Source organism: Schistocerca nitens, chromosome 8 (assembly GCF_023898315.1).
Source record: "Schistocerca nitens isolate TAMUIC-IGC-003100 chromosome 8, iqSchNite1.1, whole genome shotgun sequence".
In the NCBI taxonomy this organism is placed as follows: domain Eukaryota; kingdom Metazoa; phylum Arthropoda; class Insecta; order Orthoptera; family Acrididae; genus Schistocerca; species Schistocerca nitens.
In genome coordinates, this window is record NC_064621.1 from 32,441,249 (window position 1) to 32,453,575 (window position 12,327).

At 39.8% G+C, this 12,327-nt stretch overlaps 1 protein-coding gene across 1 annotated transcript in view; it reads left to right on the top strand.

Annotated features, from left to right (window-relative positions):
* LOC126198913 (DNA repair protein complementing XP-C cells homolog) overlaps positions 1–12,090 on the top strand; it is an 84,357-nt gene extending 72,267 nt beyond the window's left edge. Inside the window, exon 6 of the mRNA XM_049935543.1 lies at positions 10,933–12,090. Within this exon, the coding sequence (XP_049791500.1) occupies positions 10,933–11,172 (240 nt within the window). The 3' untranslated portion in view covers positions 11,173–12,090. The remainder of the gene's footprint in view (positions 1–10,932) is intronic.
* The last annotated feature ends 237 nt before the right edge of the window (positions 12,091–12,327 follow it).

The window sequence follows — 12,327 nt, forward strand, 5'->3', positions numbered from 1 at the left end:
GGGAGGTTGGCAGTTGCGGAGCGCGGCCTCGCTGATAGGCATAAAGTTCTGTTTGATGGAATAGGAATTTTGTCCCGTGCCACCACATTCTGGGATTCTGTTATTGGGGACACAGTGGAAATGGGAATGAGCGAGGGGAACTTTGGCTGTGATGGATGTTGTCTTAGCGGTGCGTGTGGGCGGGCGCTTGGTGTGGGGACGTTCCTTGCAGTGTTTGCATTCCGATGGAGGCGGTGGCGCCGCCATCGCGGGCATGGGCGCGGCCTGTGGCAGCGGTGCGTGGTCGCCGACCGGTCGCGGGCCGACCAGTCAGAGGGTTGTCCACGGGCTGCGTGGGGCCACCACGGCGGCGGTGAGGTCAGTCAGTTGCTCCTGACATGGAGGCTATCGTTGAGGGCTGGGGATTTTGTCCGGAATTGACGCGGCAGGAGGACCGCATAGTTTTGCATGTCAGCGCCATCGCGAAAGACTTCGTTCTCATGCTCTGTAAGTAGCCCACAATGCGTCTTGAGATACACTGATGACCTCTGCAGTTCCCTGTGCTTCAACTGTTGCTCAATAGAGGACATAAATCTGCACTTAACTTGAACACCCCATCCACTGAAACTATTTTACACATTGCAATAAAAACTATTGGCTTTCAACATTTAGGACAACATTCCCAGCAAAATCAGAGGAAGCTATCCTAGCTGCTCCTGTTGTACGCCTACATGAGACTACCTGTAGCCAAGAAAGAGCGAACCACACAATAAATATTTGCAGAGTAAGAACAGATATGCTAATGTACCTTCCAAAGATCACAAATGAATTTGCCCTTGCAGTTGTGGAATAATAGTAAATGTTCAATACACTTAGGTGCATATGATAATTCTTAAGCTGTTGTAGCCACACATCATCAGATAAAAAAACAAAACAAAACATTTGACAGCATTTATTTGCGATGATTGCATTACTGCACAAAATTTGACAGATTGTATGGAATATTCGCTCTATGTGATATTAATAATAACATACACACATCAGTTGGTTCTGCTAAGAAATGAAGTAGAAGGAGTTGCCCACCAATATATCCTTTTGATTCTTCTCAAACTGAATTTCATAATTAGTTAAACTTTTTGTGGCTGCTGGTGTGATATTGAAAATGTTTATTGCTGAATAATGGACACTTTTCTGAACCAAAGTAAGTGACTTTAAATATTTGTGAAAATTATTCTTATTTTTAGTACCGATTCCACGAACTGAGCTGTTGTTTTGAAAAAAAAAGAAAATGTCGTTAAAGAATATTGGGTCATTAAAGAATATTGGGAAGCAGTAGTTAGTATCCCCAGTTACTTAGAGTCCTCTGCAGGGCGTTCTTGAGCTCACACAACATGTTGTATTGCACGCTTCTGGGCTCAGAAAACTTTAGCTTCAGTTGATGAGTTACCCCGTAAAATAATCCTGTATAACATTGTGGAGTGAAAGTAAGCATTAGTATCCTAGCTTTTCTATTTTTATATCATCTATGTCTGACAACATTCGTGTAGCATTCATTTAGGCGCTTCAGCAGTTCTATGGTATGCTCCTCCCATTTAAATTTATTATCAAGCTGTAACCCCAAGAATAATCCAAAGCGAGGGGAAAGATCCACCGTGGTATAACAATCATGTACGAAAGGTACTACGGAAACAAAGAAAGCTTCATCATAGGTTTAAGAGTAGTCGAATCATAGCTGATAAGGAAAAGCTGAACGAAGCGAAAAAGAGCGTAAAGAGAGCAATGAGAGAAGCATTCAACGAATTCGAACATAAAACATTGGCAAACAATCTTTACAAGAACCCTAAAAAGTTTTGGTCATATGTAAAATCGGTAAGCGGATCTAAATCCCCTATTCAGTCACTCGTTGACCACGATGGCACCGAAACAGAGGACGACCGAAGAAAGGCAGAAATACTGAATTCAGTGTTCCGAAACTGTTTCACTGCGGAAAATCGTAACACGGTCCCTGACTTCAGCCGTCGCACGGACGCCAAAATGGAAAATATTGAAATAAACGATATCGGAATTGAAAAACAACTGCTATCACTTAGTAGCGGAAAAGCATCCGGACCAGACGAGATACCCGTAAGATTCTACAGTGATTATGCTAAAGAACTTGCCCCCTTTCTATCAGCAATTTATCGTAGATCTCTGGAAGAACGTGAAGTACCTAGCGACTGGAAGAAAGCGCAGGTCGTTCCCATTTTCAAGAAGGGTCATAAATCAGATGCGAATAATTATAGGCCTATTTCGCTTACGTCAATCTGTTGTAGAATAATGGAACATGTTTTATGTTCTCGTATTATGACGTTCTTAGATAATACAAATCTCCTTCATCATAACCAACATGGATTCCGCAAACAGAGATCATGTGAAACTCAGCTCGCCCTATTTGTCCAAGAAATTCACAGTGCCGTAGACACTGGCGAGCAGATTGATGCCGTATTCCTGGACTTCAGGAAGGCATTTGATACGGTTCCGCACTTACGTTTAGTGAAAAAAATACGAGCTTACGGAATATCGGACCAGGTTTGTGATTGGATTCAGGATTTCCTAGAAGAAAGAACACAACATGTCATTCTTAACGGTTCAAAATCTGCAGATGTAGAGGTAATTTCGGGAGTACCGCAAGGAAGCGTGATAGGACCTTTATTGTTTACAATATACACAAATGACTTAGTTGACAACATTGGTAGCTCCGTGAGGCTATTTGCAGATGACACGGTTGTCTACAAGAAAGTAGCAACATCAGAAGACTCGTACGTACTCCAGGAAGACCTGCAGAGGATTAATGAATGGTGCGACAGCTGGCAGCTTTCCCTAAACGTAGATAAATGTAATATAATGCGCATACATAGGGGCAGAAATCCATTCCAGTACGATTATGCCATAGGTGGTAAATCATTGGAAGCGGTAACGACCGTAAAATACTTAGGAGTTACTATCCGGAGCGATCTGAAGTGGAATGATCACATAAAACAAATAGTGGGAAAAGCAGGCGCCAGGTTGAGATTCATAGGAAGAATTCTAAGAAAATGTGACTCATCGACGAAAGAAGTAGCTTACAAAACGCTTGTTCGTCCGATTCTTGAGTATTGCTCATCAGTATGGGACCCTTACCAGGTTGGATTAATAGAAGAGGTAGACATGATCCGGCGAAAAGCAGCGCGATTCGTCATGGGGACATTTAGTCAGCGCGAGAGCGTTACGGAGATGCTGAACAAGCTCCAGTGGCGGACACTTCAAGAAAGGCGTTACGCAATACGGAGAGGTTTATTATCGAAATTACGAGAGAGCACATTCCGGGAAGAGATGGGCAACGTATTACTACCGCCCACATATATCTCGCGTAATGATCACAACGAAAAGATCCGAGAAATTAGAGCAAATACGGAGACTTACAAGCAGTCGTTCTTCCCACGCACAATTCGTGAATGGAACAGGGAAGGGGGGATCAGATAGTGGTACAATAAGTACCCTCCGCCACACACCGTAAGGTGGCTCGCGGAGTATAGATGTAGATGTAGAAGATGTCAAACAGGGTCATTCTGTACACAGCAGGAAATTGCAGGTAACTATAGCTGACTTCTGGTAAACAGGTCAATGTGTCCCAGTAGATGTCACTCACTAAATGTGCTCATGTGAGAAGCTTCTTTGGAATTGGCTCATACTATAGATGCTTTAAAACGATATCGCTTGTAAAGCTCATCTCTGCAGGAACTACTGCAAGAAGTCACCTCTTTTTTAAATTTTTTTATTGTTATTACAGTGAGTGGCCAGAAAGGCCTGTTTGTAGCCTTGAGGAGGAGATGACATTTACACCAGTGTTTTCAATTTGGGAAGAGAATGCCAGGGCGGAATTACATATTGACACTAGTGGTTGTGGGAGTAGTGTGTATTGCAAATACATATCAAGGAAGGTGTTGAAAAAGTGATTGCTTTCATCTCCAGAATACTCTAAGTACACAAAAGAATAACTATCTGATTGAAAAACAGTGTGTTGCAGTTGTCTGGGCAATCAGTACATTTCAATTTTATTTATATGGCAGACCAACCACTCTTTGACGATCATTGTTACTGCAGGCTGACAAGTTTGAAGGGACCATCAGGGTGATTGGCAAGATGGGTACTGAGGCCTTAGGAATATGCCTTCACAGTTTGAGAGATAGTCATAAAATTATAACTTTGAAAAATAAATTTGTGTAATTGAACGGTTGATTGAAGAAAAGTAAGTGCTAACCCAAAATTTAGTGAAGATTTGTCTTATCACACAATCTGTTCTGTTTTCAAGTGTACAGCATGCTGGTACCAAGTAGTTCCGTATATACCACTAGAAAGAGCTGCCTGCAGTGTAAATTGTTTTGCCCTGTTACATTTATGTCCTTGTCTTTGAATTTCACCCACATGTGATGTGTCTTAATTGAAAACGACACTCTGGAAGGATTAACACTGTCTTCTCACAATGCCTACAAACATTAATTGTCTGTCCGCAGTCTGGGTGCACATGAGATTCCGATGCCACAGTATTGTATCATGCCATTAATGAAGCCAAATCAGAATGACATAGCTCATTTAGTCGAGTATCAGGTAGTAATTAGTTATCTTCATTTGGAAGGGAACAACGCTGCAACAGAGGAAACACTGCAGCTGTGTCAGACTCTTCTTTAGCTGCCTAATCATTTTTTTTCTATTTTTTTCCCGACAATAATAACTAAAACTTTATGGCTACCCCTCGTAATATGCAAAACTGGATACAAATGCAAGGGTGTAGATTGCCCTTCATGGAATCCGTTGTTGTAATATTACAGCACTGGTGGTATCCTACACGTAACTGCATTAGTGAACTTTCCAGCTGGACAAGCAGAAAATACAGCATTACAGAAGATTGTATAGGTGTTAGAGAAGGAAGAAGTTGTCAAAACAAAATTCAGATTAATATATGGAGAGAAAATCATGAACAAATGCCATGAAAACAGTTGCTCATTTTCCCTGGTCATTCGTGGCCAGTAATACTGAAGTATTGTCATAACAATCTTTTGTCAAGTCGTATGGAATTTGCGAATATCATTGATAGAATTGTTGGTCAGATCTCTACTGATGTACAGAATGACAGTGATAGAAGCATGTGACTCAGAACCCCCAGGACATTTGGTACCAATTCGTCCTGCATTTGCTCCATTTCAGCATTTTGAAATTGACCTTTGAGGGTGGTTTCCCAAGTTAACGGTTGGGAAAAAAATTGATAAAAAGCAGCACTCACTATCTCACATCCTGTGTTGTCACCAAGACTGTGTAACTGCTGAGGTTCCAGAAAGCAACAGTCTCTTTCAGAAGACATAATTTTAATCATTGAGCATCAAGTTGTCATGGAAAAGTAAAAGGCATCTGTAAATTTACAGCTTTAGACTTCAATGTCTTTAAAACTGTTTTAGATAATAACTGATTTTGAACATGTTACAAGGTAACTCATAAAATTTTGTTTCCTCATTCATACACATCAGTGTGTACACTCCATAGTGGCACATACAACATCCAGTCCTTATTCAGTTTTCAGGAACTTGGAGGGATGGAGGTTGGGCATGTTGAAATGCATTGTGAATGCATGTCATGAAGTCCTGTAGGTCTGAGACTTTGGTTCAGAACACCTGATCCCGTAGGAAGAAGTCTACTGATGTAGGATCAAGTGACCATGGCAAGCAGTGGGACAGACCTCTTCGTCCTCCACCTACCCATGAACTTTTCGATCCAGAAATTGCTGAGTGTTTAGGGACCAGTGAGATGGTGTCCCATCCTTTTCTGTCCTTTTGGAATATGATGCAGGTATGCTCCAACTGTGCCACAGCAAACTCTTGTGATATGCCCAGGTAAACATTATTGATGACAGTAGATTCACTGAAAGAGACTGCATCATTGATGCAGTTGTGCACAACTCCGCATCACACATTGCTCTTGGGACTCTCCCTCCCTTTCCGTTTCATATGTAACATGAAAACACTGTGATCCCTGTCTACAGGAAACTGCCAAGAATTCTGCACATGTGTAGAGCTCTCAGATGCATGTGGATCTCATGGCAGATTGCACACTTCCCCCACTACCAAGCCTCACTGTCTGTATGGGAAGATGAGGAAACTGCGAATGTACTGCATTTGAGGGCAGTCGCACAAGGAACATTAAATGGCTTCATGTGGCTTGGCTTCATATTATACTATTGTAGAAAATTTGAAAGTCTAAAGCTCTGTGCAGCTTATCGTGATGAACAGTTACCAGTGGATAGCACAAAAGAATACATTACGCTGGTTTGCAACTGCATTACACCAGTAGTATTGTGCATGCTACATTGTTCCTTATGGAATGCTTAAAACTTTTAAACTTAGATATACACTGTCCAGTCACAGTAATGTGACAGCTGTCTGTCTGATGTCAACAAGCAAAAACCACTAACCGATGGCAGGTGGCAGCACTAGCAGTGGGGGGTATATAAAACGTGTCTGTGGGACATGGAAAACAGTGCAGTCAATGTGGTAATCTGGAAACAGAGCAATTTATTGGGCGTCCAAAAGGGAATGATCTTTGTCTTTTAATGCCAAGGCTGGCATTATTTTCAAAACTGCTAAGTTTGTAATTTGTTTGTGCATCATCATGGTTAAAGTGTACCATGCATGAAAAAATAGTGCTATATAAAAGCGACAACGAGGCAACTGTGGTGCACCCAGGCCATAGATGACCTGTGAGTGATAGCTGGAGAGTCGTGTATGGGTGAAATGACATGTAAGTGATTATCAACTGATCAACCAGATGAACCAAGGGGGCTACCAACAATGTTTCTTCAGTGACCATTCAGGGAATGTCAATGCATACAGGTCTCCGCAACAGGCGCATGGCTCATGTACCAGTGCTGATTGCTTTTCGTCAATGACATAGGCTGGAATTGTGACAGGTGACCTTTTCAGACGAATCACATTTTACGCTCAATCATCACGAAACACATGAAAGCAAACTTTCACGCACATGTTGATTGAAACACTAATATTACTTTTGCAGCCTCATTATGGAGACATGAAAACTCTTGAGAGGAAAACTTTATAGAACTTGTGGACAGTTTTAATGTAAAAGAATGTGTATTTTAAACCAGAATTACACTTCAGGTCCTTCAGTTCCATCTGCACTGGGGCACTTTCAAGTGAAACAGCAAAGTGTCTCAAAAACAGCTCAAAGACGGATGTGAGATTTTCTGTTCCGAGAAAACATTTTGAAAGCTGTTCCTTTAATTCTTGAAGCACTGCACTGAATTCTTCAAAATTCACATTTCTTTGATGCCAAAGAGCTAAAGGAAATGGCCAGTGTGTTTTTTCAAAAATTGTCATTTCAAAAGTTTTTTAAATTTTTTAAAATTTTTTTTTAAATGCTTCCACTTTCCCCATAAAATAATAAGTAAGTTTCTTGTAGTCTTTCAGTGTTTTTCAGAGTATGTTCAAGGGTGCAGAGAGTCCACTAGAAATGAGATGCCTGCAATCCATTCCCAGTCTGATTATAGTTCCTGAGTTCATTTTTATTCAGTAGTTTGTTTTAAACGGAAAAGTTATTCTTGCCCCTAGACTTATCCAATGAATGTCACTGTAATATATAGTGCCACCATACTCTTCATACAGTTCTATCAAAAATTATTGCAATTTTGGAAAATTTACTATTTTAATATCTATTTTGTCACCTGCTCCAAGCCTGCAAATTTAGCACAAAGTGGTTCATTATGTACAAAATAATTAATCCCATACAAATTGTCTGTTGATAATGATTAATGATTACTTTTTGCTCTTTTATTGATAACTTAATCTTCAGATTCGTTGTGCATGGTATCGTAAAGCCATTCTACAGCAAATTTGCAGCATCTGGCTATTATGCAGCTGCATAATAAACATTACAAATTCACATCCCTCTTTTCAGAAAAAAAGATAGACCCTTTGTTTCCTCTTAGTTTTTGTAGGTCACTAGGCTGCCCCTTTTTGAATGTATGCCCTGTTGCAACAGCCACAGAACCTTCGAATTTACTTCATACCAAGAGCAATTAGCCATGGATAAACACTGCTATGGCCGTGAATAGAAGAGAACCTGCTAACCGAAAAATTCCACACCACATGCCATAAGAAAAACTATCATATCACATCATTAAATGAAACGTTGTGGCGTAGCAAGTAGTGCTGAGAAGGCCTAGCCCCAGACTGCATGCATTCCGTACATTGTGCTCGCATGCAGTTTTCCGGATACATGAAAGGATGATTTACTTTTACAAATATCATTGTGTCCAACTTGACTAGTAGACCCACTGCAAACTGTTCATGTTGGCTGTGTTAGCTGGCTTTGGCTGCTGCACCATGTTGACATAAAGATGTAACGTCTCGTCGAAGACTTTGTGCACTGTTGATCATGGCATTTCCAACTCTGTCTGCTATACACATTGATTTTGCCAGTCTCTTGACAAATGCCTGCTATACGTTGTCCATATTGACATCTGAAACAGGCGGGTGACCTCCCCATGTTTATGGAGAACACTTCCCGTTGCAATACCATATGCCAAGCCCAGGTAGTTGGTTCCAATGTGGTTCCCTTCTGCACTATTTCCAAAAGCATTGAATTGCATTTTGTTATCAAAGTATTTAAAATGTAAAGATAATTTATGGACACCATATATTTGAGTCAAGACTGTTGTTAGAGGTAATTTCATTCTGCAACATTGTGCATAGAAAGACCACACCTACCAGCCACTGCTGAACGGGCTTGTGGAACATTTTAATAAGCCATTGGCAGATGTACTCTGGATGCATACTCATGTCGAACAGAAAGACTGAGACATAATATTGTCTGCTGTATGAACAAAAGTAACCAGTTTTTGAAAATATAGTCTAATAATCTTCTCACCAAGAGCACGCATATGAAGGTATTTAAGTTTACAAGCTTTCAGAGTCAATCATACCAAGTGGTTATAATTAAAGTGCAGCTCTCATGAAGATCCAGTGTGGGCTGTAATTATTGTATGGCAGTGAAACCTTGTTGATGTTCTAATGTTTTAACGCAGAAATGATATACTAGGAAAAAAAAGGGGGGTTCAGATTTTGGCTACCAGGGGCAAGTCTGGGGCTGTGAATGCAAGAAAGTTGTACAGAAATGTTTCCCTGTGTAATGGATTTGGAATGGGATGCGGGAAGAAAATGTCAAATGAGAAAAGCATAATATTGATTATATTATGGACCACTTTTTACACATTCTGTTAAATATGAGCAATGGAGACATGAAAGAGATGCTGTATCCATAAAAATGACATGATCAACAGTTGCTCACAACAGTTCTGGTGGAATCTGAGCAACATGCTCTTGTATACTGGCCTTCAAATCGGGTAGACACAGAACATGTCTCTGGTTAAACATGTTCTTTAGACTGCCCAGAGGCAGAGCTAAAAAGTCACATGGATTCAGATCAGGTGATATTGCAGGCCACACATCTGGAAAACCTCTTAATAACATGTTCGTGGAAGGTTCATTAAGCAGTTCTCTCATTGGGCAAGCGACATGAGACATTGCTCCATCTTGCGTGAAAACTGTGGTTTCCACATGGTTGTGCTCTTCCTAAGCAGGAATCACTTACTGTAAAAGGTCGTGTCGATAACATGCAGACGTCACAGTACACATGACAGGCTCTGTATCCTCTTCAAAGAACGAGCCGAGAGTAAAGGTGCTTGTGAATCCACACCACACAGTCTCATATGATGAGTGGAGTGTCTTTTTGTGCACAACACACAGTTTAACAGTACCCCAAATTCGGTAGTTCTGTGTGTTCACTGCGCCCTATAGTGTAAAAAGTGCCCTGTCATACTGCACAAGCATTAGTACTACCCGGAGCACGTGCCACATGGTTAGTTGCGGCAACAGCAACCTTGTCAGTAATTTCCAGGTGCCATACCAAGCTCACCTCTTGTTTTCAAATATCATTACCACCTTTTTTAAAAAATTTAATACCATGGGCCTCTCCTCAGATCCTTCAGTTAGTTATACATTCTCAATGTGGCAGTTTAATTGCAGATATCCCCATAAAACAATTTCACTAACAGCACACAGTCTCTCTTCTCAGTAGCCATGAAGTCACTCATGTTACGGCTTGTTAAATGACAGTGTGGATGCATACTGTTATACAAACAGGGTATAGCACCAGATTTGCACCAGGTGGCCAAAGTTGGAACTACTTTTTTCCATTGTAAATCTGTCCTGCATTAACGCATTAGCATGTCTACCAAGTTTCACTCCATACGATAACTACAGCCTACACTGGATCTCCATGAGTAACTGCACTTTAATTATAAGTACCCGGTACATATGTTTGTAAGTGGGATCTTTGACTTTTGACTCCAGTATACTTACGGCAACAGATAAAAAGTGAATTAATTTCTGGGGACTCCTTACTTGCTGACTTTAGTTTTTGTACTGCTATTACCTAGAAATATTTCCTCTAATATTATGAAATGCGAAATGTATCTTTTAATAGATGTTCTGAATGTGTGGTAGGATAACTACTGTAATGTTTTCCTTCAACTTCTGTTCTGTTCCCCCTCTTTTTCCTTTATCTCATCCTTTCCTTACCCTGCCTCTGCTTTGTTTTGTTCAGCTGTGTATTTTCTCCCTTTGTAATGTGTTTCGTGATGCGCTGTTCTTAACACGTTTAGAATGAAGGCACTTTCCATGTATTCCAGCTTTCTACAGATTTCAGCATTCTTATTTTAATTACAGCATATTTTTTTACATATTTCCTGTACAGAATTTTGATTCACTTCATTGCTGAAAAAATCTGCCCTTTTACATCTGTAATGTTTATAGATAATATTTCTGATTTTTTAATTTATGTATTATAATTATTTTTTGTTGTTTAAAGGAAGAAGAGGAGGCAGATAGGCGCTATGAGGAGAAGAGATTAAAACGGATCTATGGAAACTGGAGACGATTGATCAAAGGTCTTCTTATAAGAGAACGATTAAAAGTGAGATATGATTTTGGCCCTGTCAAAGAGACAGCTAAAACTAAAACAAAGAAAGCAAAGAGATTCCAAGAGCCCAAAAGAATGAAAACTGTCCAGTCTGATGATTCAGACTGGGAAATGGGACAGTGCGACTAAATTTAATTGATCTTGTAAGGTTAAAATAGTAATTAGTAACATCATCATGAAACATTTTCAACGAAATGCATTACAATTTTCTGCTCAATTTGTTGTAAAATTTTAGTAATCATACAATTCATAGAGTGCATCTTTCACACATGAACCATTGCACTTCCTCCCATGAGCTTGTGAATATTCTGGTCAAAGTACTGCAAAGATTTTTTACAAATGATATCATTTCATTGCTGTACTTCAACTATTTGCTAGTACTTGTTGTCACATTTTATACCTGTATTCGTATATTTTTAAATCTTACAGTATTTTTTAATAGCTTACATTGAGCTTCCCTGTAATAGTACTAAGATTTAATTTTTTTCTTGTAAGATTTTTTTTATGTATATGTGAAAGCATGTTCACACCAACTTTGTGTTGTTTCTTCCAAGAAGACTTTTTCTAATTCACTATTCACTATTTGTGAACCATGTACATATTTCTTTGTTTGTGAAATGCTGCTGGCAGCTGTAATTTTGTAAAGGTATTGTATGCTATCAAAATTTTAAAATATGTTAACACCCTTTTTTTAAAAAAAGAAATCTGTATAGTGTGAATTCTGTTGACAAGATTCTTACAGGATTCTGCCTTGGCACAACAAAGGAAAATATGCTGCACTACCACTTAATGACTGAAAGCTGTTAATATATTGCATACCTGGAACTATTATGATGTCAGTTTGACACAAATAACCCTTCACTTTTGTCAGTAGTGTGTTCTCCTGTTCCACTGAATTAGGGTGGTTTATGTCTGTAGTTACTATTTTTCATTCCTCTGCAACATGCTGAACAGTTTTATTTTTATATTAGTACATTATAGTTGTGTTGCCTAGGATTGTCATTTGTCTTACAGAAATTTAGTTAGACAATGGAAACTCCAGGTTGGAATATCAACAATATAAGAAAAAGGGTAGACAGCTAGTCACCATGAGGATGACACATTGAGTTGCAGACAGGCACAATGGAAAGTCTGTCTCAATTTAGCTTTTAGCCAAAGCCTTCTTCACACACACACACACACACACACACACACATCACATACACATACACATTCACACAAGCATGCACACCTGACATACACATGATCATGATATTCGGCAGCTCTGGTCTGAGCTGCAGCGGT